Source organism: Papio anubis, chromosome 9 (assembly GCF_008728515.1).
Source record: "Papio anubis isolate 15944 chromosome 9, Panubis1.0, whole genome shotgun sequence".
Taxonomy (NCBI): domain Eukaryota; kingdom Metazoa; phylum Chordata; class Mammalia; order Primates; family Cercopithecidae; genus Papio; species Papio anubis.
In genome coordinates, this window is record NC_044984.1 from 52,050,895 (window position 1) to 52,077,323 (window position 26,429).

General features: G+C 47.6%; 1 protein-coding gene across 1 annotated transcript in view; it reads left to right on the forward strand.

The window, feature by feature from the left end:
- Nucleotides 1-26,429, forward strand: part of KIF5A (kinesin family member 5A) — a 38,465-nt gene that overhangs the window by 7,418 nt on the left and 4,618 nt on the right. Inside the window, exons 2-26 of the mRNA XM_003906663.3 lie at nt 6,877-6,964; nt 7,058-7,131; nt 7,551-7,655; nt 7,906-7,954; nt 8,363-8,418; nt 10,411-10,498; nt 10,781-10,905; nt 12,363-12,467; nt 12,656-12,804; nt 12,933-13,081; nt 13,401-13,576; nt 15,639-15,707; nt 16,400-16,606; nt 16,919-17,065; nt 19,441-19,629; nt 20,012-20,129; nt 20,459-20,523; nt 20,641-20,750; nt 21,133-21,234; nt 22,087-22,147; nt 22,378-22,449; nt 22,608-22,712; nt 25,367-25,583; nt 25,826-25,979; nt 26,281-26,363. Coding sequence (XP_003906712.1) covers nt 6,877-6,964; nt 7,058-7,131; nt 7,551-7,655; nt 7,906-7,954; nt 8,363-8,418; nt 10,411-10,498; nt 10,781-10,905; nt 12,363-12,467; nt 12,656-12,804; nt 12,933-13,081; nt 13,401-13,576; nt 15,639-15,707; nt 16,400-16,606; nt 16,919-17,065; nt 19,441-19,629; nt 20,012-20,129; nt 20,459-20,523; nt 20,641-20,750; nt 21,133-21,234; nt 22,087-22,147; nt 22,378-22,449; nt 22,608-22,712; nt 25,367-25,583; nt 25,826-25,979; nt 26,281-26,363 — 2,863 coding nt within the window. The remainder of the gene's footprint in view (nt 1-6,876; nt 6,965-7,057; nt 7,132-7,550; nt 7,656-7,905; nt 7,955-8,362; nt 8,419-10,410; nt 10,499-10,780; nt 10,906-12,362; nt 12,468-12,655; nt 12,805-12,932; nt 13,082-13,400; nt 13,577-15,638; nt 15,708-16,399; nt 16,607-16,918; nt 17,066-19,440; nt 19,630-20,011; nt 20,130-20,458; nt 20,524-20,640; nt 20,751-21,132; nt 21,235-22,086; nt 22,148-22,377; nt 22,450-22,607; nt 22,713-25,366; nt 25,584-25,825; nt 25,980-26,280; nt 26,364-26,429) is intronic.

Genomic DNA, 26,429 nt, shown 5'->3' on the forward strand with positions numbered 1-26,429 from the left:
CAGCCCATCTCGGCCTCCCCAAGTGCTGGGATTGCAGGCTTGAGCCACGGCGGCCTTCTTTAATAATGGCCAAAGCCAATGAAATTGCGGCCCGGTGGCGGTGTCCTGTAATCCCCAGGCCGACCATCACCAGCGATCATCGAACTTCATCCTGGCAGCTACTGATGAAACCGTCTCTAAAAATACAAAAACCCAGCGGTGGTGGCGAGCCTGTAGTCCCAGCCTCCGGAGGCTGAGGCAGGAAGAATGCGTGAACCGGGAGGCCCGAGGCTTGCAGTGAGCTGAGATCCCGGCCACAACACTCCAACCTGGGAGTGACAGAGGCAAGACTCCGTCTCAAAAAAAAAAAAAAAAAAAAAAAAAAGAAAGTAATTCACGGCCGAGCCTTGTTGGCTCCGCCTGTAATCCCAGCACTTTGGGAGGCGAGGCCCAGGCGGATCACACGGAATCAGGAATCAAGACCATCCTGGCTAACATGGTGAAACCCGTCTCTACTAAAAATACAAAAAAATTAGCAGTAGTGGTGAAGCCACCATGAGTGCCCCTACTCGGGGGGAGGCTGAGAGGCAGGAGAATGGCCTGAACCGGGAGGTGGAGCTTGCAGTGAGCCGAGATCGCGCCACCGCACTCCAGCCTGGGCGACTGAGCAAGACTCCGTCTCAAAAAAAAAAAGAAAAAAAAAATGTAATTACAACACTAATACATTTTAATTGTTAACAAAGTTAAAGACAAAGAAAAGGATGCAGAAGAAGCTAAAAATCACCCAATATCTTACCACCCCAAAAAAGCATTGTTATTAATAATAATTTGATGTATTTTGCCAGTGTTTTTCCCTGCATATATACATGTGTTAATTTTAATAAGATTATATCATAAACTATATATAGTTTTGTAACCTTTTCTCTCTAACAAAATATTATTACTATTTTGCCATTGTTAAATATTTTCACATAACTTTATTATTTTACAATTTTTTTTTTGAGATGGCGTCTCATGCTGTCACTCAGGCTGGAGTGTGCAGTGGTGTGATCTCGGCTCACTGCAACCTCCACCTTCTGGGTTCAAGCAAACCTCTCACCTCAGCCTCCTGAGTATCTAGGATTATAGGCATGTGCCACCATACCTGGCTATATTTTACAATTTTTAATTTAACTTTCGAATGTCTTACCTGCACATGTGACAAAATGCAAAGGATATGAAAAGGTTTATATTGTTTCCTTCTCTTTCTTACCCTTCTTTTCCAGCCACACAGTTCCCCTTTCAGAAGGCAACTTCTTGTAAATCTTTCCAAAAACCTACTATACATTTATGAGCAAATACATATATACATGCATACCTTTTTTTACACAAACGGTAGCATATTATACATCCATTCTGCACCTTTAATAACAAAAACAGCCTGGGTGTGGTGTCTCATGCCTGTAATCCAAGCACTTTGAGGCCGAGGCAGGCGGATCACTTGAGGTCAGGAGTTCGAGACCAGCCTAGCCAACATGGTAAAACCTCATCTCTACTAAAAATACAAAAGTTAGGCCAGGTGTGGTGGCTCACCCCTGTAATCTCAGCACTTTTGGAGGCCAAGGCGGGCGGATCACCTGAGGTCAGGAGTTCGAGACCAGCCTGGCCAACATGGCGAAACCCCATCTCTACTAAAAATACAGAAATTAGCTGGGTGTGGTGGCAGGTGCCTGTAATCCCAGCTACTCTGGAGGCTGAGGCAGGAGAATTGCTTGAGCCCAGGAGGCAGAGATTGCAGTGAGCTGAGATGGTGCCACTGCACTCCAGCTTGGGCGACAGAGCAAGACTCTGTCTCAAAAAACAAAAACAAAAAAACAACCCCAAGACAAAACACTGAGTCTTGGAGATCCTTCCTTATCAGCACATAAAGATTTATCTCATTCTTTTTTGGTTTTTGTTTTTTTTTTTGTTTTTTGTTTTTCAAGACAGGGCCTCGCTCTGTTGCTCAGGCTGGAGTGCAGTGGTGCAGTCATGGCTCACTGCAGCCTCCACCTTCGAGGCTCAGGCCATCATCCTGCTTCAGCCTTCTTAGTAGCTGGGACCACAAGGCCCATGCCACCATGCCTGGCTTTTTTAAAAACAATTTTTGTACAGGCAGAGTCTCCCTATGTTGCCCAGGCTGGTCTCCAACTCCTGGTCTCAAAGATCCTCCAGCCTCGACCTCCCAAAGGGCTGGGATTACACCTCACATGAGCTATCTCATTCAACTGTATAATTTGTTGTAGGGATAGGCCATTATTTAACGAGGCCTCTGTTGGTGGACGTTAAGGGTTGTTCTAATCATCTGCTATCACAAACAGTTGAATGACCTTGTATAAATATTTTTTGCATATGTGCAGTATGTCTACAGGATAATTTTTTCGAAGTGGAGGTGATAAGGCATATGCATTTAAAAATGTGAGGCTATTTCCAAATTGCCTTTCATAGAGTTGGCTCCAATTTCTATGTACCCTCAGCAGTATGTGTGAATATCTATTTACTCACATTGTCACTAGTGTAATGCGTTGTCTATTTTATTTTGGCCACTTTCATAGGTAAAAATGGTGTTTCACAGTTTTAGTATGCATTTTGCTTATTAACAGTGAGGTCGAGCATTAATTAATATTAATTAATATGTTTTAATTAATGTTTAAGAACCACTATAACATCATTTTGTGATGTTATAATTTATAATAGTGATATAATTTACATACAGTGTACAGATCTTAGGCAAACAGCTTGATGAATTTTATAACATATGTAGACACCTATGTAACCACTACACAGATCAATATCTAGAATATTTCTGTCACTCCTGAAAGCTCCTTCATATCCTCTTCCTGTCAATACCACGTGTATGTTGTTATCACAATAGCAGGTAGCTACTATTTTGACTTCTAGTGCTACAGATAAGTTCTGTCCATTCTTGAACTTCATATAAAGGGAGTAATACAGTATGTGCTCTTTTGTGTTTAGATTCTTTCAACATGTTTTTGAGATATATTGACATTCTATTTATTAATATTCTATTATGATATATTTATTTTATTTTATTTTTGAGACAGTCTCAGTTGCTCAGGCTGGAGTGCAGTGGCATAATCTCGGCTCACTGCAACCTCTGCCTCCTCGGTTCAAGCGATTCTTGTGCCTCAGCCTCCCAAGTAGGTGAGATTACAGGCATGCACCACTATGCGCGGCTAATTTTTGTATTTTTAGTAGAGACAGGGTTTCACCATGTTGGCCAGGCTAGTCTCGAACTCCTGGCCTCAAGTAATCTGCCTGTCTTGGCCTCCCAAAGTGCTGGGATTACAAGCATGAGCCACCATGCCCAGCTAGTTATGGCATTATTTTAAGTAACAGTGAGGAATAAAATATATGTATATGCTATAATTTAATCCACTCCTTAGGTTAACCAGTCTCCTAAATGTTACTCCTTTAAGTAATTTCTCATTATTATAAGCAATGTGATGATAAACACCCTTGTAGCGAAATCTTGATTTCCATGATATCAATTCTTAGAAGTAGAGTTTCTGGATCAATGGATATGTAAAATTTAAGTCTTTTGAATATGCATTTTTGAATTGTTTTATGGATGTACTCACCAACCAGAAAATAATGAAAGTTCTCATTTTTTTGAACCCACATCTACACTAGGTATTACAATGCAAATTTTGTTTTCCAGTTTGAGTGGTGAAAAGAGATTTTACCATTACAGTTTCTTTTCTTGGAAAATGTTGAACATCTTCATAGTTACTGAACATTTATATTTCTTCTTCTGTTGCTTGTTTCTAGTTCTTGTTCACCTTTTTCTGTTTAGTTTTTGTCTTTTTGTTACTAATTTATGAGAGTTTTTAAGGCGGGGCATAGTGGCTCACGCTTGCAATCCTAGCGCTTTGGGAGGCTGAGGTGGGTGGATTGCCTGAGCCCGGGAGTTTGAGACCAGCCCGGGCAACATGGTGAGACCCTGCCTCTACAAAAAATAAACAAAATTAGGCAGGTATAGTGGCATGTGCCTGTGGTCCCAGCTACTTGGGAGGATTGCTTGGGCCCGGGAGGTTGAGGCTGCGGTGAGCTGTGATTTCGCCACTGTACTCCAGCCTGCATGACAGATGAGAACCTGACTCAAGAAAAATAAAATAAAATAAAATAATAGAGATTTTTTGTTTGTTTATTTGTTTGTTTGTTTGATGCAGGGTGTCTCTCTGTCGCCCAGGCTGGAGTGCAGTGGCCCGGTCTTGGCTCACTGCAACCTCTGCCTTTTGAGCTCAGGTAATTCTCCCACCTCAGCCTCCCAAGTAGCTGGAATTACAGGCGTGCACCACCACACCCAGATAATTTTTGTATTTTTTGTAGAGATGGGGTTTCACCATGTTGCCCAGGCTGGTCTTAAACTCCTGACCTCAAGTGATCTGCCTGCCTCAGCCTCCCAAAATGCTGGGATTATAGGCATGAGTCACCGTGCCCAGCCCAGCAAGTGTTTTGTAAAAGGAAATTTTAGCACTGGAATCCTGGTACAGACTGTGAACAGTATGGACATTTAAATATTTAATAGAATGGTCCTCCAGAAAGGTTCTTTCTGTTGGTACTTTACAGAGAGCACTTTTCTAACTTCTTTTCCTTAGTGGATTCTGTTTCTTGGGTTTCAGAGGCTTTCACCACAGAGAGACTAGATGAATATTTTAGGTAGGATTTTTTTCTATAAGCCAGATTTAATTTAATTTTTTAAATATAAAAAACATTTATTAGTTTTCTTTTATATAAAGAAATATAAAGAATAAAATAATACACAATTATCTCTTCTTTGCCATTAAAACTTTTTAAAAATATAATGCTTGTACATAGTTTAAAAATGTAAACCATGCAGGATGCAAAATGAAAAATAAAAGCCTTTGTCTCAGTTTCTCTCCTCAAAGTAACCACTGTTAACACTTTTGTATAATTCCTTCTAGAAAAAAAATTCTGTATATACTCATGCAATGTTATTGCTATACCTAGAGCCACATCTCCAGCTCTAGCCATGGTTTATAACTTTCCTTAATTAGTTAAAACATATCTCCCAAACTCTGCAAACTCTGGCTTCTGTAGATCTTGAGGTTTACATTTCGGTTGGATAAAGATGGACTCTGTAATAAAACAATTTGACAAGTCAGTCACCTATGATAGAGAACAAGCATTGTCTCATTTACTCTTCCCAGAGATTTACCGCTAATGTGATTAGCCATCAAATATATTCATTGGTTAGCTCCCTAAGTTGTATTTTGTATCTTTATCATTCTTATTAGCACACGTGATATACAACATATTCCTGAATTCAACAAGGATTTGTAGATCTGAATGATTTGCTTTACAGTTCTTTCTTTTTTTCTTTTTTTTTTGAGATGAAGTCTTGCTGTTGTCCCCTAGGTTGGAGTGCAATGATGCGATCTTGGCTCACTGCAACCTCCACCTCCCGGGTTCAAGAGATTCTCCTGCCTCAGCCTCCTGAGTAGCTGGGATTACAGGTGCCCACCACCACACCTGGCTAATTTTTGTATTTTTAGTAGAGATGGGAGTTCAGCATGTTGGCCAGGCTGGTCTCGAACTCCTGACGTCAGGTGATCCGCCTGCCTCGGCCTCCCAAAGTGCTGGGATTACAGGCGTGAGCCACCACACCCGGCCCAAATTAAAACTTGTTCTGTTCTTAAAGGGAGACCCACATATCTGATTGCATATATTCCTTTCACAAAGAGAGAGAGCTTGTGTTAATGTTTCCACAGAGGCTCTCAGTGTAGACTGAATTTCATTTACATGGTAGGGAACATGCTGTACATATATGTCACTAACTTTGCATCTTTCATTTAGTACATCTGAAGATCTTTCCATATTAGGGTATGTGGATCTGTTGAGGAAGATATTTCTAGCTTGAGATACTTTTTAGTGTTAATGAATTGTTCTTCACTTTTCATCTCCTGTGGCCCTATTGTCTTTTTTCGTGTGATTTCCCAGGGAGGAGTTTGGGGTAGTGGAGTGCTCAATCATCATACCACAACTAAGATCCCCTAACGCAATCTCACTGTGCAATACTCCTCTACCACAGACACAACTCCTGGCATCAGTACCTTTAGTTTCTCTTATTCTCCCACATTTCTTTTTTTTTTTTTTTTTTTTTTTTGAGACGGAGTCTCGCTCTGTCACCCAGGCTGGAGTGCAGTGGCCGGATCTCAGCTCACTGCAAGCTCCGCCTCCCGGGTTCACGCCATTCTCCTGCCTCAGCCTCCCGAGTAGCTGGGACTACAGGCGCCTGCGACCTCGCCCGGCTAAGTTTTTGTATTTTTAGTAGAGACGAGGTTTCACTGTGTTAGCCAGGATGGTCTCGATCTCCTGACCTCGTGATCCGCCCGTCTCGGCCTCCCAAAGTGCTGGGATTACAGGCTTGAGCCACCGCGCCCGGCCCCACATTTCTTTTCTTTGTTTTTGTTTTTGTTTTTTGAGATGGAATCTCACTCTCGCTAGGCTGGAGTGCAGTGGCGCAATCTCAGCTCACTGCAAGCTCTGCCTCCTGGTTTCATGCCATTCTCCTGTCTCTGCCTCCCGAGTAGCTGGGACTACAGGCACCTGCCACCACACCTGGCTAATTTTTGTATTTTTAGTAGAGACGGGGTTTCACCATATTGGCCAGGCTGGTCTTGAACTCCTGACCTCGTGATCTGCCCTCCTAAGCCTCTTAAAATGCTGGAATTACAGGTGTGAGCCACCACAACCGGCCATTCTCCCACATTTCTGTTCATTAGGGGCATTGAAGAAAAGGGTGCCTTTCTCAGCTGCTGGAAGGAGGTTGTGGTATTTCTTTTCCCTCACATCCTGCCTGCTGATGTCTGATATCTTTTATTTTCATTCCAGGGGAAGCCATATGTTTTTGACCGTGTATTCCCCCCAAACACGACTCAGGAGCAAGTTTATCATGCATGTGCCATGCAGATTGTCAAAGGTAATAGATTTCTTTTTAGAATGTCTCTTCTCAGCACCCCATTTCCTACCCGACTTATCTCCACCAGTACTCTTTCTCTACTGTCTCTTCCAGATGTCCTTGCTGGCTACAATGGCACCATTTTTGCTTATGGACAGACATCCTCAGGGAAAACACATACCATGGAGGTGAGGGTTTTAGCTCTGGTGGTTGAGGGGCTAGGAGTGTTAATGAGTGTTAAGATCAGGGAATCTCAGTGGGGGAAGATCTAGGAATCAAGGATTGCCTGGTCCAGAGGCAGATAGATGGGTACAGAGGATGAACTGAAGGGCAATATTAGGGGAAGTGTAATGGAATCCCTTCAGCCCACTGCAGTGGATCATCCTTTCCACTACTCCAGTCTTCTTTGGATCTGGAAAAGCAATGGAAGTCCAAAGGGCTACTCAATTATCTCCTTGCTCCTCTAAAAGGCAGACATGGTGGTGACCATCTCCTAACTTAGGATGTTCTTCTTATTGACTCTTGCCTTGGTGTTCACCTGCATATATCTGAGTTGTCTCAATATCCCTGAGCCCCAGCTTCACTCTCAAATGCCTTCACTCGCCAGGGAAAGCTGCACGACCCCCAGCTGATGGGAATCATTCCTCGAATTGCCCGAGACATCTTCAACCACATCTACTCCATGGATGAGAACCTTGAGTTCCACATCAAGGTGACCAGGGCACGACAGCTGGGCATTCAGATAGGGACTGGGAGGGGAAGATCTAAAATAAACCCACTGAAGAGCCTGGGCTCCCCAACTTGACTCCCTTTCCGGTTACCACAGTTCTTTGTCAAGATGTTCTCTTCTGTTCTTTTCCTCCCACCACCACTGTTTGAGCAGGTCCCATTAGTGTGGGATTCCTGAACCAGATTTAAGATAGGCCCTCTTTACTTCACATTCCTTCTTTCTTCTTAACCAGGTTTCTTACTTTGAAATTTACCTGGACAAAATTCGTGACCTTCTGGATGGTGAGTGTTTTGCCCCAGTGGATGAAGGTGTGTGAGGAGGGTGGAGAAAAGAGAGCTCATACTGCACATGGAATTAGGTACCAATTGACAAGAGATGCAGAGGGCACACAGCACCCAAGTCCTTTGGCTCCATTCGCCAGAATTACCAAAAACTGAGAAGGTCAGGAGATGGACTTAGGAGCCCAGGACTACATATAAACAGTTTGAGAGGATCTGGGGCTGGGGTGCAGGAGCCCTAAGGAGAAGGAGGAGGAACTGAGCCTTCAGCTCATGCAGGGAGTTTAGGCTTCACAGGGAGAGTCTTCCTTTAGCACAGAGAAGAAAACCACCATCTTAGCCGACTGCAAGGTGCAGGTGGGGGCGGTAGAAGTACTAGTCTTGCTCTCACCCTGCATTCTTTCGATTTAGTGACCAAGACAAATCTGTCTGTGCACGAGGACAAGAACCGTGTGCCATTTGTCAAGGTGAGAGTGGGTGTGGGGCACCTATGTGGGTCCAGTGTATTGAGAGTGTGGGTTGGGGAGGATCATAGGTCAGTGACTCTGAAGTTGGAGAGTGGATATCCTGGAGGAATGAGATGTGTCTAGGGGCCAGGGAGAGTCTAGGGGATCAGAGACTGTCTTGGCTGAGCATGGTGGCTCACGCCTGTAATCCCAGCACTTTGGGAGGCTGAGGTGGGTGGATCACTTGAGGCCAGGAGTTCGAGACCAGCCTGGCCAATATAGTGAAACCCCGTTTCTACTAAAAATACAAAAAATTAACTGGGCGTGGTGGCTCACGCCTGTAATCCCAGCTACTTGGGACACCGAGGCAGGAGAATCTCTTGAACCTGGGAGGCAGAGGTTGCGGTGAGCCGAGATTGCACCACTGCACTCCAGCCTGGGCGACAGAGTGAGAACCTGTCTTTAAAAAAAGGAAGAAGAAAAGAAAAGATACTGACTTGAAAGGTCATTGGTCAGTGTGCATGCAGTTTAATTTGCAAATCAAAGTTTAGTGGAAGACATGCCTGGAGGCTGTGGCTCATGCCTGAAATCCCAACACTTTAGGAGGCTGAGGTGGGAGGATCACTTGAGGAGTTCAAGATCAGCCTGGCCAACACAGCAAGACCCTGTCTCTTATTTAATTTAATTTTCTTTTTTTTGAGACAGAGTCTTGCTCTGTTGCCCAGGCTGGAGTACAGTGGCTCGATCTAGGGTCACTACAACCTCCCCATCCCGGGTTCAAGTGATTCTCCTGCCTCAGGCTCCCGAGTAGCTGAGACTACAAGCATGTGCCACCACGTCTGGCTAATTTTAGTATTTTTAGTAGAGATGGGGTTTCACCATGTTGGCCAGGCTGGTCTCAAACTCCTGACCTCAGGTGATCTGCCCACCTCAGCCTCCCAGTGTGCTGGGATTACAGGCGTGAGCCACTGCAACACTGTTTTCTTTTTTCTTTTTCTTTTTTTTTTTTTGTGATTTTTTTTTTTGAGACGGAGTCTCGCTCTGTCGCCCAGGCTGGAGTGCAGTGGCCGGATCTCAGCTCACTGCAAGCTCCGCCTCCCGGGTTCACGCCATTTTCCTGCCTCAGCCTCCCGAGTAGCTGGGACTACAGGCGCTGCCACCTCGCCCGGCTATTTTTTGTATTTTTAGTAGAGACGGGGTTTCACCGTGTTAGCCAGGATGGTCTCGATCTCCTGACCTCGTGATCCGCCCATCTCGGCCTCCCAAAGTGCTGGGATTACAGGCTTGAGCCACCGCGCCCGGCCTTCTTTTTTTTTTTTTTTTTTGAGACAGAATTTCTCTCTCGTTGCCCAGGCTGGGATACAATGGCGCCTGATCTTGGCTCACTGCAACCTCAGCCTCCTGGGTTCAAGCAATTCTCCTGCCTCAGCCTTCTGAGTAGCTGGAATTACAGGCATGTGCCACCAAGTCTGGCTAATTTTGTATTTTTAGTAGAGACGGGATTTTGCCATGTTGGCCAGGCTGGTCACGAAATCCTGACCTCAGGTTATCCACCCGCCTTGGCCTCCCAAAGTGCTGGGATTACGGGCGTGAGCCACCGTGCCCACCGCTGTTTCAAAAAAGTAGTAAATACACAAGATAAAAATAAATACAAAGTTGGGCGCGGTGGCTTACACCTGTAATCCCAGTACTTTCGGAGGCCAAGGCAGGCGGATCACGAGGTCAGGACTTTGAGACCAGCCTGACCAACATGGTAAAACACCATCTCTACTAAAAATACAAAAAGTAGCTGGGTGTGGTGGCAGGCGCCTGTAATCCCAGCTTCTTGGGAGACTGAGGCAGGAGAATCGCTTGAACCTGGGAGGTGGAGGTTGCAGTGAGCCGAGACCTCGACACTGCACTCCAGCCTGGGCAACAGAGCTCCATCTCAAAAGGAAAAAAAAAAATAATAAATAAATAAATACAAACTTAAAAAACAAAGCGTATGGGTCACTGTCCATTTGTCCCCCACAGGGTTGTACTGAACGCTTTGTGTCCAGCCCGGAGGAGATTCTGGATGTGATTGATGAAGGGAAATCAAATCGTCATGTGGCTGTTACCAGTGAGTGAGGAGACAAGGGGATCTCTCGAGTCTGAGGATCCACCTGTGTTCTGTGTCCTTTGGGGTGGAGGGACTCAAAAGTGAGCAAGGAAACACTGTGCCCCACAGAGGAGGAGGACCCTTTGTCTGTAGGACCCTGCTGCCTGGGAGATGTGGCAGCAGGGCTAGTTCTGGTGGGTGCCTTCTCTCTGGGTGGGCGGGGCTGGGGTCAGTGGAAGCCTGGGGCTGAGGACCACAGTTCTGCAGAGTGGTGCAGTTCCTGTTTCTCCCTTGCTCCTGCAGACATGAATGAGCATAGCTCTCGGAGCCACAGCATCTTCCTCATCAACATCAAGCAGGAGAACATGGAAACGGAGCAGAAGCTCAGTGGGAAGCTGTATCTGGTGGACCTGGCAGGGAGTGAGAAGGTAGGGGGTCCTGTGGATATGGGGCGGGTGGAAGCCTTGGTTCTTTTCTTTTTTTTTTTTTGAGACAGAGTCTCACTCTGTCGCCCAGGCTGGATTGCAGTGGCACCATCTCGGCTCACTGCAACCTCTGCCTTCTGGGTTCAAGTGATTCTCCTGCCTCAGCCTCCCAAGTAGCTGGGATTACAGGTGCCCGCCACCATGCCTGGCTAATTTTTTGTATTTTTAGTAGAAATGAGATTTCACTATGTTGGCCAGGCTGGTCCTTGGCTCTTTTTTTTTTTTTTTGAGACAGATTCTTGCTCTGTCACCCAGGCTGGAGGAGTGCAGTGGCACACTCTCCGCTCACTGCAACCCCCGCCTCCCAGGTTCAAGTGATTCTCCTGCCTCAGTCTCCCAAGTAGCTGGGATTACAGGCTCCCGCCACCAAGCCTGGCTAATTTTTGTATTTTTAGTAGAGACAGGGTTTCACCATGTTGGCGAGGCTGGTCTCAAACTCCTGACCTCATGATCTGCCTGCCTCGGCTTCCCAAAGTACTGGGACTACAGGCATGAGCCACTGTGTCCGGCCAGCTGTTTTTTAACTAAAAAATGATTTGTATTGGGATATAATTCACATACCATAAAGTTCACCATTTTAAAGTGCAATTCAGTTGTTTGTAGTATGTTCCTAAGGTTGTACAACCATTACGCTATCCAATTCTAGAACACTGTCATCATCCATTCACAGTCACTCTCCATTTTCTTTTTTTTTTTTTGAGACGGAGTCTCGCTCTACCGCCCAGGCTGGAGTGCAGTGGCCGGATCTCGGCTCAGTGCAAGCTCCGCCTCCCGGGTTTACACCATTCTCCATTGTCTCTTAACCCCATCCCCTGTCAATTTCTAATCTACTTTCTGTCTCTATGGATTTGCCTATCCTGAACATTTCATATAAATGGGATCATATGGCTGGGCACAGTGGCTCACACCTGTAATCCCAGCACTTTGGGAGGCTGAGGCTGGTGGATCACCAGCCTGGCCAACATGGAGAAACCCCATCTCTACAAAAAATGCAAAATTAGCCAGGCATGGTGGCACATGCCTGTAATCCCAGCTACTCAGGAGGCTGAGGCAGGATAACCTATTGAACCTGGGAGGCGGAGGTTGTGGTAAGCCGAGATCGCACCATTGCACTCCAGCCTGGGAACAAGAGTGAGATTCTGTCTCAAAAAAAAAAAAAAAAAAAAAAAGCAAAACGGAATCATATAATATGTGGCAGGCGTTAGGGGCAATGTGGTGTTTGACAAGAGAGTTTAGGGGAACAGAAGAAGGGCCTTCCCCAATCCCAGCCAAGGATCTCTTTTACTCCATCTTCTTCCCCGTTCCTTCCTTTCTCCGTGGACTGAGCCCTGGAATGAGGTAGTGACAGCCCTCTCCATGTGCAGCTGCTCATACACACTCATCTCTTACTGCCCTGGTAGGTCAGCAAGACTGGAGCAGAGGGAGCCGTGCTGGATGAGGCAAAGAATATCAACAAGTCACTGTCAGCTCTGGGCAATGTGATCTCTGCACTGGCTGAGGGCACTGTGAGTGATCCTTAGGTCCCCTCACCCCTCAAGCCCCACCCCGTTTCCTCCCCCACCTGCTAATGCCACCATATAATCATGCCCCAATTCATGGGTTGCTTGATCCCCGGGTGACACCACTATCCTTTCTGATTCCCTGTTGAATTTTATTTGTTTATTTCTGATTCATGGTCTCCTTCCTCCCCCAGAAAAGCTATGTTCCATATCGTGACAGCAAAATGACAAGGATTCTCCAGGACTCTCTCGGGGGAAACTGCCGGACAACTATGTTCATCTGTTGCTCACCGTCCAGTTACAATGATGCAGAGACCAAGTCCACCCTGATGTTTGGGCAGCGGTCAGTGGCAGGGTCCCCAGAGGGATCCCTGGTACCCAGCTTCCCATCCCAGCCCCTGCGGCTCTCTCCTCAGGGTCACCCAAGTCTAATGTACGTCTCATATCTTTGTTCCTCTTCTCCTCACCCAGGGCAAAGACCATTAAGAACACTGCCTCAGTAAATCTGGAGTTGACTGCTGAGCAGTGGAAGAAGAAATATGAGAAGGAGAAGGAGAAGACAAAGGCCCAGAAGGAGACGATTGCGAAGCTAGAGGCTGAGCTGAGCCGGTGGCGCAATGGTTAGAGATGGATAGATGGGAGTGAGGGGCAGTGGGAGGAGGAGGAGGAGGAGGTGGCTTGGGAGCCAACTCTGTTTGGGTGATGTTTCTGGCCAGTTCAGTCTCCAGGAAGAAGGACTGTGTTTCTGGACAGGTGCAGTAGAGCAGTCATGAGGGAAGGGAGGGGCCTGACTACCTACCTCCCAGACTCCCAAAAGGTAGAAGGTCCACCTGGCAAGAGAGTTCAAGGGCCCAGAGGTCTTGGCATGCAGAATGAGAAGGAAGAACTCGTGGATGCAGCTTCTTCTCCCATCCCTCACCTTGTCCTGCCCCTTTGCAGGAGAGAATGTGCCTGAGACGGAGCGCCTGGCTGGGGAGGAGGCAGCCCTGGGAGCTGAGCTCTGTGAGGAGACCCCTGTGAATGACAACTCATCCATCGTGGTGCGCATTGCGCCCGAAGAGCGGCAGAAATACGAGGAGGAGATCCGCCGCCTCTATAAGCAGCTTGACGACAAGGTGAGGGTGGCCAGGCAGGGCACTGAGACACGCCGGGTGGGACGAGAGGTAGAGGATCAAAGAAAATCACTTATATTGCTTCTTCCTGGTTTTAAAAGGGATAAATGCTCATGCTTGAAATGTGGAAAAATCAATATAAATGTATAGAAGAAAATTAAAATCATCCACTATTCAGAGATAACACTTAACACTTTTTGTTTTTCTCTGTACATATACCATGCAATTGAGATATACTGTATATGTAATTTTTTTTTTTTTTTTTTTTTTTTTTTTGAGACGGAGTCTCGCTCTGTGGCCCAGGCTGGAGTGCAGTGGCCGGATCTCAGCTCACTGCAAGCTCCGCCTCCTGGGTTTACGCCATTCTCCTGCCTCAGCCTCCCGAGTAGCTGGGACTACAGGCGCCCGCCACCTCGCCCGGCTAGTTTTTTGTATTTTTTTTAGTAGAGACGGGGTTTCACCGTGTTAGCCAGGATGGTCTCGATCTCCTGACCTCGTGATCCGCCCATCTCGGCCTCCCAAAGTGCTGGGATTACAGGCTTGAGCCACCGCGCCCGGCCCTGTATATGTAATTTAAAAAAAATTTTTTTTCTGAGACAGAGTCTTGCTGTGTCACCCAGGCTAGAGTGCAGTGGCACGATTGTGGTTCACTGCAACCTCTGCCTCTTGGGTTCAAGTGATTCTCCTGCCTCAGCCTCCAGAATAACTGGGATTACAGGCACGCGCCACCATGCCCGGCTAATTTTTGTATTTTTGGTAGAAATGGTATTTCACCATGTTGGCTAGGCTGGTCTCAAACTCCTAACCTCTGGTGATCTGCCCGCCTCAGCCCCCCGAAGTGCTGGGATTACAGGTGTGAGCCACCGTGACCAGCCTGTATATGTAATTATGTCAGCATTATATTATGCACGGTTTCCTACTTCATTAATAATTCTTGGTCAGGTACAGTGGCTCATGCCTGTAACACCAGCACTTTGGGAGGCCAAGGCAGGTGGATCACCTATGGTCAGGAGTTCGAGACCAGCCTGACCAACATGGAGAAACCCTGTCTCTACTAAAAATACAAAAAAAAAAATTTAGCTAGGTGTGGTGGTGCATCCCTGTAGTCGCAGCTACTTGGGAGGCTGAGGCCAAAGAATCACTTGAACCTGGGAGGTGGAGGTTGCAGTGAGCCGAAATGGTGCATTAGCACTCCAGCCTGGGCAACAAGAGCAAAACTCTGTCTCAAAAAAACAAAAAAAATGATGATAATTATTCATAAAAACATTTTTTTTTTTTTTTTTTTTTTTTTTTGAGACGGAGTCTCACGCTGTCGCCCAGGCTGGAGTGCAGTGGCCGGATCTCAGCTCACTGCAAGCTCCGCCTCCCGGGTTCACGCCATTCTCCGGCCTCAGCCTCCCGAGTAGCTGGGTAGCTGGGACTACAGGCGCTGCCACCTCGCCCGGCTATTTTTTGTATTTCTTAGTAGAGACGGGGTTTCACCGTGTTAGCCAGGATGGTCTCGATCTCCTGACCTCGTGATCCGCCCATCTCATTTATTATTGTTATTTTGCTTTGAGAGAAAGAGTCTTGCTTTGTTACCCAGGCTGAAGTGCAGTGGTGCAGTAATAGCTCACTGCAGCCTCAAACTCCTGGACTCAAGGGATCCTCCCCCACCTCAGCCTCCGAAGCAGCTGGGACTACAGGTGCACACCACCACAACCAGCTAATTTTTTTTTTTTTTTTGGTAGAAATGGAGTTTCACTTTGTTGCCCAGGCTGGTCTCAAACTCCTGGCCTCAAGCGATCCTCCCGCCTTGGCCTTTCATTGCACTGGGATTACAGGCATGCACCAACAGGCTAGCTAATATTTTAAATTTTTTGTAGAGACAGAGTTTCACTATATTGCCCAGGCTGGTCTTGAACTCCTGGCCTTAGGTGATCCTCTTGTAGGATATGGGGTTTCTAACTCAAAGCTTATACTATCTGGATTTTTATTAGGATCCTGCCTCTACCCCCAAACTTCTTACGTCTAAACTGGAAGGAGTAGCTTCCCTTCACCTGTCTTTCCCTGTTGCCTCCAACAGGATGATGAAATCAACCAGCAAAGCCAACTCATAGAGAAACTCAAGCAGCAAATGCTGGACCAGGAAGAGGTAACAGGAGGGAGGGCAGGACCTGAGAGCAAAGGGGTTCTGTTCATCCCTGGAAGGCATGGAATAGACCTTTTTAAAATCAGATGGAAGAAGGGGCTTTGTGCTTAGGGATTAATCACTCCCGCAAGCAATAGAAGTCTGGGAACCTCACTGGGGCTTTTCTTTTCTTTTTCTTTTTTTTTCTTTCTTTCTTTCTTTCTTTTTTTTTTTTTAGAGATGGAGTCTCAATTTGTTACCCAGGCTGGAATGCAGTGGTGCAGTCTCAGCTCACTGCAGCCTCGATCTTCCAAGGTCAAGCAGTCCTCCTGCCTCAGCCCCCTAAGTAGCTGGGACTACAAGTGCACCACCACACATGGCTAATTTTTTTATTTTTTGTAGAGATGGAGTTTCGCCACGTTACTCAGGCTGGTCTCAAACTCCTGAGCTCAGGCAATCCGCCTACCTAGGCCTCCCAAAGTGTTGGGATTACAGGCGTGAGCCACTGTGCCCGGCTGGGGCTTTTCTTAAAGCACAAATTTTAGAGTCTGGGGGCTTCTTCATTATTCGTTCTGTTGCCCTATTTCTATGAAGCCTAAAGCCTACTTCCTCTTAACTCTTTGTTTTGGGTGGGAGTGCTCAGCTTCCCAGACCCAAGGCCATAGAAGTGGTCACTGGCAGTGAGCTTTCCCACATGCCACTCCTCTCCCTTGAAGCTGCTGGTGTCCACCCGAGGAGACAACGAGAAGGTCCAGCGGGAGCTGAGCCACCTGCAATCAGAGAACGATGCCGCTAAGGATGAGGTGAAGGAAGTGCTGCAGGCCCTGGAGGAGCTGGCTGTGAACTATGACCAGAAGTCCCAGGAGGTGGAGGAGAAGAGCCAGCAGAACCAGCTTCTGGTGGATGAGCTGTCTCAGAAGGTGGTAAGTGGTGTACCAATGGCCCAACAGCTCCCTGACCACAGAACATCTCCCATGTTGAGGGAACCTCTGCATCCTTCCAGGGCTGTATGGTGGCTGCACCTCTGTCCTGCTGTTCAGTGCATTGTGAGTCCCTCCCCAACCCTGTCACTGCACTTTCCCCTCGAAGTCCCTCTCCCTTCCAGACTCTCTTGCAGGGCCTATGTTCTCTTCATAGCAGCCTTCAGGGTCTTGCTTGAAGGGAGAGGCCTCTGCCTGGGCTGGGCAGGGGAGCTGGAGGATGGCAACAGGAATGACCTGAGGGGCTGTCCCCAGGCCACCATGCTGTCCCTGGAGTCTGAGTTGCAGCGGCTACAGGAGGTCAGTGGACACCAGCGAAAACGAATTGCTGAGGTGCTAAACGGGCTGATGAAGGATCTGAGCGAGTTCAGCGTCATTGTGGGCAACGGGGAGATTAAGCTGGTGAGTGGTGAGAGACAGCAGTCTTGTTCAGGCTGGGCACTAGTGGAAGATGCAAGGTGAGCCATCCAGGCCTTCGCAGATACTGAGAAAGGCAGCCAGAGAGCCAGGGAACATGCCTTTGAACCAGACCCAGGAAGACAGGTAGAGGCTTGCATAGACCCAATTGAAAAGATACATTCTAGGTTGGGTGCAGTGGCTCACGGCTGTAATCCCAGCACTTCGGGAGGCCAAGGCGGGCGGATTGCTTGAGGTCAGGAGTTCGAGACCTGACCTCACCAACATGGCGAAACCCTGTCTCTACTAAAAATACAAAAATTAGCCAGGCATGGTGACGTGTACCTGTAATTCCAGCTGCTCAGGAGACTGAGGTAGGAGAATCGCTTGAACCTGGGAGGTGGAGGTTACAGTGAAATGAGATCACACCACTGCACTCTAGCCTGGGTTATAGAGTAAGACTCTGCCAAAAAAAAAAAAAAAAAAAAATTCTAAAGGGTACTGAATAAAGAAGCAATGGAGGCCAGGCATGGTGGTTCACGTCTGTAATCCCAACATTTTAGGAGACTGAGATAGGCGGATCACTTGAACCCAGGAGTTCATGACCAGCCTGGGTGACACAGTGAAACCTTATCTTTACAAAAAATGCAAACAATTAGCGGGGCGTGGTGGCACATGCCTGTAGTCCCAGCTACTTGAGAGGCTGAGGTGGGAGAATCACCTGAGTATGGGAGGTTGAGGCTGCAGTGAGCCATGATTGAGCTACTGCACTCCAGCCTGGGTGACAGAGCCAGACCCTGTCTTAAAAAAAAAAAAAAAAAATGAGGCTGTACACGGTGACTCACGCCTGTAATCCCAGCACTTTGGGAGCCGAGGCGGGCAGATCACCTGAGGTCGGGAGTTCGAGACCAGCCTGACCAACATGGAGAAACCCTGTGTCTACTAAAAATACAAAATTAGCCGGGTGTGGTGACTCATGCGTGTAATCCCAGCTACTTGGGAGGCTGAGGCAGGGGAATCGCTTGAACCCGGGAGGCAGAGGTTGCAGTGAGCCGAGATCGCACCACTGCACTCCAGCCTGGGCAACAAGAGCGAAACTCCATCTCAAAAAATAATAATAATAATAATTGGGAGGCCAAGGTGGGCTGATCACGAGGTCAGGAGATCGAGACCATACTGGCTAACACAGTGAAACCCCGTCTCTACTAAAAAAATACAAAAAATTAGCCGGGCATGGTGGCGGGTGTCTGTAGTCCCAGCTACGCAGGAGACTGAGGCAGGAGAATGGCGTGAACCTGGGAGGCGGAGCTTGCAGTGAGCAGAGATGCACCACTGCACTCCAGCCTGGGCAACAGAGCGAGACTGCGTCTCAAAAAAAAAAATAATAATAATAATAAAAAGAAGTAGCAACAGAGCAGTGTTTACAGCAGCAGTTAGAGGTGGGGCATAGATATAGAGTTAAGAATGAAATATGCAAATCTGTGGGTGTGAGAATAATCTGGGTGATTGAGCAGATCAAAATAAAATCATGTTGCTTTATAAGATTTATTTATAAGTGGGGGACTGTCAGAATTGGATTTTTTTTGTGTGTGTGTGTGACGGAGTCTTGCTCTGTTGGCCAGGCTGGAGTGCAGTGGTGTTATCTTGGCTCACTGCAACCTCCGCCTCCTCAGTTCAGGTAATTCTCCTGCCTCAGCCTCCCTAGTAGCTGGGACTACAGGCACACACCACCACTCCCGGCTAATTTTTTGTATTTTTAGTAGAGACAGGGTTTCACCATATTGGCCAGGCTGTTCTCGAACTCCTGACCTTGTAGTCCACCCACTTTGGCCTCCCAAAGTGCTGGGATTACAGGCATGAGCCACCGAGCCCAGCCCAGAATTGAATTTTTTTTTTTGAGATGGAGTCTCACTCTGTCGCCCAGGCTAGAGTGCAGTGGTGATCTCAGTTCACTGCAACCTCCGCCTCCTGGGTTCAAGCGATTCTCCTGCCTCAGCCTCTTGAGTAGCTGGGATTACAGACATGTGCCATGATGCCTGGCTAATTTTGTATTTTTAGTAGAGACAGGATTTCACCACCATGTTGGCCAGGCTGGTCTTGAACTCCTGACCTCAAGGTGATCCACCCACCTCGGCCTCCCAAAGTGCTGGGATTACAGGCGTGAGCTACTGCACCCAGACAGACTTGGATTTTTAAATGCAGGCAGAGGAATTTAACGTGAAATGCTAGTGATAGAGAGCTGCTAAAGGTCGTTTGGAAAATACCAATCCCATTTGAGTCCCTGCATACGTGGGTGTGTGTGGGTAGGTAAAAGGTGGGAGGGAACGGATAAAGCTTCCCAGCAGCCAAGAAGCATCTCTTCCTCCTTTACTCACCCTTAGCCAGTGGAGATCAGTGGGGCCATCGAGGAGGAGTTCACTGTGGCCCGACTCTACATCAGCAAAATCAAGTCAGAAGTCAAGTCTGTGGTCAAGCGGTGCCGGCAGCTGGAGAACCTCCAGGTGGAATGTCACCGCAAGATGGAAGTGACTGGGCGGGAGCTCTCATCCTGCCAGCTCCTCATCTCTCAGGTGAGTGCCTAAGTTTGAGAACCTTCAGATGCCATGGGAGAAAGAAGGCTACCCTGGGGTTATGGCTAAAACTCCTAACACCCAGGTGGGTGTCAAAAGTTCTGGGGTCAAAGTTCTGGGGTCAAGTGAAAGCAAGGACAGAAAAGCTGGGGTGGCAGGGGTGCAGATCAGGGCCAAAAAAGTAGAGGCTCAGGGCGGGTACTGCCCCCTGAGCCAAGGGAGCTAAAGGAAGAGCCCCATAGGAATGGCCCCCAACCCTGCACCCTCATAGGAAGTGTAGCAGGAGGGAGGGCTGCGAGCAGAGCTGGGGTTGGAGATCTGTGCGGCCTGGGGTTGTGTTCTTTACTCCATCTTCTTCCTCTCACCAACTTTCTCCCACCAGCACGAGGCCAAGATCCGCTCACTTACGGAATACATGCAGAGCGTGGAGCTAAAGAAGCGGCACCTGGAAGAGTCCTATGACTCCTTGAGTGACGAGCTGGCCAAGCTCCAGGCCCAGGGTGAGGTCTTCTTACTCCTCCATCCCACCATCCAGGGCAGAGAAGTCAGAAACATCAAAAGAAATCACCTCAGTGATCACTCACTCAAAGCATTAGCTTGAAATCATGGATGCCAACTCATATATTAGCCAAGATTTTGCATGTAGCTCATTTTACATGAACCATACACCCTTGTTCTCTGTTCCTGCTATATCAAATTGGACAGTCCTAACACAGAAGAACACCCCTGTGGGCCCATCCCCAGTCCTTCCCGGAGTTCTGGTCACAGCGTGAAGTTCTTTCTGAAAGAAGTAGGTTTGATGTCAGGTGTCTTCCCCTCTTTCCCTTAGAAACTGTGCATGAAGTGGCCCTGAAGGACAAGGAACCTGATACCCAGGATGCAGATGAAGTGAAGGTGAGTGGGGAAGGTGTCAGGGATAGTTGGGGCCTGGTGTGGTGAAAGCTGTGCTGGCTCTCACAGAGCTTGTTTCTGGGAGTCTGGCCTTTGAGCTTGGGGTGGGATTGTTTGCAGAAGGCTCTGGAGCTGCAGATGGAGAGTCACCGGGAGGCCCATCACCGGCAGCTGGCCCGGCTCCGGGACGAGATCAACGAGAAGCAGAAGACCATTGATGAGCTCAAAGAGTAAGGGTTCCCAAGGGCGACTCCAGCCCCTCCCAGTCCTGTCACCTTGCTGTGCCAACTCACATGTCCCCTCTGGATCTGATTCTTTAACATCCGTGTGTCATTCCCTCAACAATGCCACAACTTTGTAGCCCCACCTCAGGAGATAACATGGAATAAGGACTAGTCCCTATCCTTGAGGCTCCCAGGATTAGAGAGGTCAGGTTTCCTGGCTCTGTCATGGAGATGGTGGCCTGAGTCTGCCCCTGGTGTCTGAAACTGGACACATCAATTCTAACTGGACTCACTCGTTCAAGAAGGAAGATGTTTGAAGAGCTGGTCTTCCCTTCCCCCTCATTAACATCTTTTTCCCCTCTCTCCATTACCTCCTGATGCTCTGTAGCCTAAATCAGAAGCTCCAGTTAGAGCTAGAGAAGCTTCAGGCTGACTACGAGAAGCTGAAGAGTGAAGAACATGAGAAGAGCACCAAGCTGCAGGAGCTGACGTGAGTGGCATGGATTTGCCTGTAAGCCCACAGCCTTGTAAGCTCAGAACTGCGAACTCAGACATGCTTGCAGAGGCAGGATACACACGCAGACATGTTGGGGTGACTCGTGGGAAAAATATGATGGGGTAGGGAAGGAACAAAAAGGACACTCTCAGCAATGACTGCCGTTGAGTATTCACAGTATGGAAGGAGGTTTATGATGTTCTATTCAGTGTAAAATGCAGATTACAAAACCATATGCATGGTATGATCCCATAAAATGGATACATGGATATATAGGCATAGAAAAAAGAGTCTGGAAAGATGGACACTAGAAGGTTAATGTTGGTTTGATCTGTGAATAGTAGAATCATAGGCTTTTTATAAAAACTCGGCTTATCTCTCTCTTTAAAATTATTTTCTAATTTTTGCACAGCAAACATGAGTAACTTGTGTAATAAACAATAATAGGCTGGCTGTGATGGCTCACTCCTGTAATCTCAGCACTTTGGGAGGCCGAAGCAGGTGGACTGCTTGAGCTCAGTAGTTCAAGACTAGCCTGGGCAATGTGGCAAAACCCTGTCTCTACTAAAAATACAAAAATTAGCTGGGCATGGTGGCATATGTCTGTGGTCCCAGATGCTTGGGAGGCTGAGGTGGGAAGGATCCCCTGAGCCCAGGAGGTTGAGGCTACAGTGAGCCATGATTGTACCACTGTACTCTATCTAGCCTAGGTAACAGAATGAGACCCTGTTTCAAAAAGGAACAATAATAGTAATACTTAAATGGAGATAAAAGTAATAGAGGAAGAGGCAGGAGGAAGGAGAGTCCTGAGAGATCTTTCCATTTCCCTTATTTCTCTTGCTACAGATTTCTGTACGAGCGACATGAGCAGTCCAAGCAGGACCTCAAGGGTCTGGAGGAGACAGTTGTGAGTGGTTCCCTTCTGTGCCAAATTCACAGGACTGGGGAGTGGGAAGGCTTCATTTCTTCCTAACCCTATTCCTCCTGCCCTTTTTCAGCCATTCTGTAGCATAATCAAGACACATTTTTTGCTAAAGGATGAGTGACTCACTATAGAAACTGGAGGTTCCTATAATTCTGGAGGAATAGGACAGACCTGGTATCCGGCTATTCCCAATTTTTCATCATTCTTTCCAGGCCCGGGAACTCCAGACCCTCCACAACCTTCGCAAGCTGTTCGTTCAAGACGTCACGACTCGAGTCAAGAAAGTGAGTACTGTCCTTGGGGTCTTATCAGCCCTCACATCCTCCTCCCATCCTTAGGTTTCTCCCTCCCCTGTTGCCCCCCATGGGACTGGCTTGGCCTGGTCTTGGTGGGATCTGTTTGGCCTTGGGACAGCTGCGTCTTTCCTTCTATCTGTTCTCAGAGTGCAGAAATGGAGCCCGAAGACAGTGGGGGGATTCACTCCCAAAAGCAGAAGATTTCCTTTCTTGAGAACAACCTGGAACAGCTTACAAAGGTTCACAAACAGGTAAGAGGCTGCTGAAGGAGTGAAGAGAACTTTTGAGGCCAGGTACCTAGGATACCAAATCCTCAGAGGCCCCTTGGATTCAGGAAAATCTAGTTGCATTTTTTCCTTACTGTTCGCTTTTACTTTCCCTACTAATCCCTTCTTTATACAATATTTGGTCCACTTTTACCTTGTTCTTTGTTTCATGCCTGTATTCCCTTCTCAAAGTTTCTAACCCACCTCTGCTCAAAGTGGAATTCCCTAGGCCTACCTTGGAGGGAGAGGTTGAAACTGACAAAGTCATGGACTGTACATATACAGGAGGGAAACTGGTTAGACATTACCCAGAGATGGAAGGCAGGGAGACGAGAAGAAGCAAGGGAGTTGGGCTTCTCTCCTGGAGAGAACTCCATCGTCTAGGTCTGGGGCAGGCATGCAGGGACATTAAATGATGTCCCTGGCCAGGCACAGTCATGCACGCCTGTAGTCCCAGCACTTCAGGAAGCCGAGGCAGGTGGATCACTTGAGCACAGCAGTTCAAGACCAGCCTGGGCAACATGGCGAAACCCCATTTCTACAAAAAATACAAAAATTAGCCGGATGTGGTGGTGCACACCCATAGTCCCAGCTACTTGGGAGGCTGAGGTAGGGTGATTGCTTGAGCCCAGGAGGTAGAGGCTGCAGTGAGCTGGGATCATGCCACTGCACTCCAGCCTAGGTGACAGAGTGAGACCCTGTTTCAATTAAAAAAAAATGATGTCCCTGAGATGGTCCAGCCAGCCCCTGGTTGGGGCCCCAGTCAAAACTCCTGTGTATTAAGTTGCTGCCTCTCTGTCCCACTCCTTGCTGCTGCGGTTCTTTAGGTGGATGACTGGGTTTCAAAGGTATGGGGTGGGGAGGCAGAAGGGCAGTCCAAAGGAGTCAGGACAGGAAATGTTTGGTGTGTGCTGGGCAGGGGCACTCTCACTAGCACTAACTATCTGAGCCTTGAAGACAGGCTCAGCAAGCTGTCAACGGGTCCTTTTAACTAATTCATAAAATAAACCCTAACCTATACTTCATTCCTTTCCTTTCAAATCTACCTTAAGATTCCATTTAAACTTACATTCTCACTAGCCTAGCACTTAAACTTCTTTTCCTCCCAGTATAATGCCCAGCCTATATAGTAAATATTCAGTACTTTTTTTTTTTTTTTTGGTAATGAATCCCAAACCTGTGCCCAGTGATAATATACAGAGTTTATTTATTTTATTTAGGCCTGCAGAGGGCTTTGCTGCGATTTTTTTTTCCTTTGTTTATTATGAAACTGAGTAACAAAATTATAGAAAAGTTGAAAGGCAGATAGGAAACATTTGAAATCAATTCTGTCATTCGATTTTCATTCCTGCATTCACTTTCCCTCTCCGTCCAGATCCGTATTATATTGCTTAAAACACACACACACACACACACACACACACACACACACACACACACAAAGTGTATGTGTGCCACTCTGGGCCTCTCTGCCTATGGGAAAGCCCTGCTCCATGGAGCAAGCCCCCAAAAAATTTTCCACAAAAAAACACAACCACACGCTGTTTCCTTTATCTTCATTGAAGCCTCTGCCTCTGTTCAAAATCCCAAAAAACAAAAATGACTCACCTATAGGATAAATAGAGGACTCACTACAGTTTCCTACCTCAGCAGACACAAGAGTAAAAAGGAAAAGGAGATAAAAACTTCTCAGTTAACAGAATCTTAACAGCCAGGACTATAGCCCTATTATCAATTAAACTAACGTATTGTCACAGCAAAACATTGCTTATACTCCATAAATTGTCCAAATGGAAGCTGCATGGAAAAGTTTCTAGCTTGTCCCCTTGAGCCCGCGGTGTTCCCTGCTACGCTGATTTACCCGCTGTCTTCCAAGGCCCTGCTCCTTTTGCAACCTGTAGTGCCCCCAGTCATTGTGTGGAACCTATAAAAAAATCAGGAAGTCTTTTCTGGCTGCAGGGTGGTTGCTACCACGCTGTAGCTTAATTTCATTGGGGGAGGGATAACCCAGGAAGTCCCTGAATGTGAAGGTAATGAGTGCAAATGTTTGCGAGACCTCAAACATTTTCTTTCCTTCCTATGGGGCGGGCTCTGCCTGTCTGTGTGTGTATATCGGGGGCTCCTGAATTCCAGCTTCTGCTCCTGCACTGCAGCTGCCATGCACCCATTCTCCTCAATGCCACAGCCACCAAACTGCTACTGTGCCCCTGCTGCCCCACCTTTGCATGCCCACAAAGCCCTCTCTGGGGAAGGGGGTCCTCATCCCCATGGTTGCCCTGGGGCTATTGGTCTGGCACATGCTGGGAGATGTCGGGGAGGCCAGATGGAGACGGGACAAGGCACTGCCACAAGAGTTCTGGGCTGCAGTGGAGATGGCAGGTTTTACTGCCTAAAAAATTATATAACTTTTTAATGCCTGGCCACCCACCATTCACTCTGGGGGAAGGAATGAGCTGGACAGAACAGTCCGTTACATAAAGGCAATGAGGCCTTTTGAGGAAATGACATGGTCTCTGTCTTCTCTGACCCCTGATTTTTCTTTATTCTCTCTCCTCACCCCTGTCCCGTACACTCCTCTGGGTGACTGTCTTGGGTCACTTGCCTTCCTTTCCACTTCTTCCCTTTGGCTTGTCCTATAGCTGGTACGTGACAATGCAGATCTGCGTTGTGAGCTTCCTAAATTGGAAAAACGACTTAGGGCTACGGCTGAGAGAGTTAAGGCCCTGGAGGGTGCACTGAAGGAGGCCAAGGAGGGCGCCATGAAGGACAAGCGCCGGTACCAGCAGGAGGTGGACCGCATCAAGGAGGCCGTTCGCTACAAGAGCTCGGGCAAACGGGGCCATTCTGCCCAGATTGGTGAGTAGGTGTTAGCAGGCAAGGTGGGAGTATCTCCTGAAGCAAATTTAGCAAATTACTAATTGCCAAGCAACTAGATTATTGCTTCTTACATACCCCTAGCCTCATCCCACATCCCCCCAAAAAGTAAAAAAGTGATAATGTTACAAGCAACTCAGTTCAGCCCCAGCTAAATGACCTCAGGGACCGGGGCAAATGCAGGGTCATAGCCTCCTCATGGTTGTTTTCTTTCTTTATTGCAGCCAAACCTGTCCGGCCTGGCCACTACCCGGCATCCTCACCCACCAACCCCTATGGCACCCGGAGCCCTGAGTGCATCAGTTACACCAACAGCCTCTTCCAGAACTACCAGAATCTCTACCTGCAGGCCACACCCAGCTCCACCTCAGATATGTAGTGAGTGACCACAAGTGTGGGTTGGAGTCCCACCCAAGGCTCACTGGACCCTGGAAGGCATAGGGTGGGGTCAGTTATTGGTTGTGGCTTAATTATTTTCCTAAACCCTTTCTCAGCTTCATGCCTATGATTAGAAGGTGGGTGTCTGCCCTCCCAGCCTGTGGCCATGTTTGTTGTCCTCTGCTCTCTGGGGATGGGGAAGGCTGAGCAGCTCTATCGCTGAGGGTGAGTGTGGATTAGTGGTCCTCAGACTAATGGAGGGTGGGTGCCAGAGGCTGCCTCTTTCCTCTGCTCCATCCAGCTTTGCCAACTCCTGTACCAGCAGTGGAGCCACGTCTTCTGGCGGCCCCTTGGCTTCCTACCAGAAGGCCAACATGGACAATGGTGAGTGAAAAAGATGGGTAATCCCACCTTTGGGGTCCTCAGGGCTAGTTGAGAGGCATAAAAGTA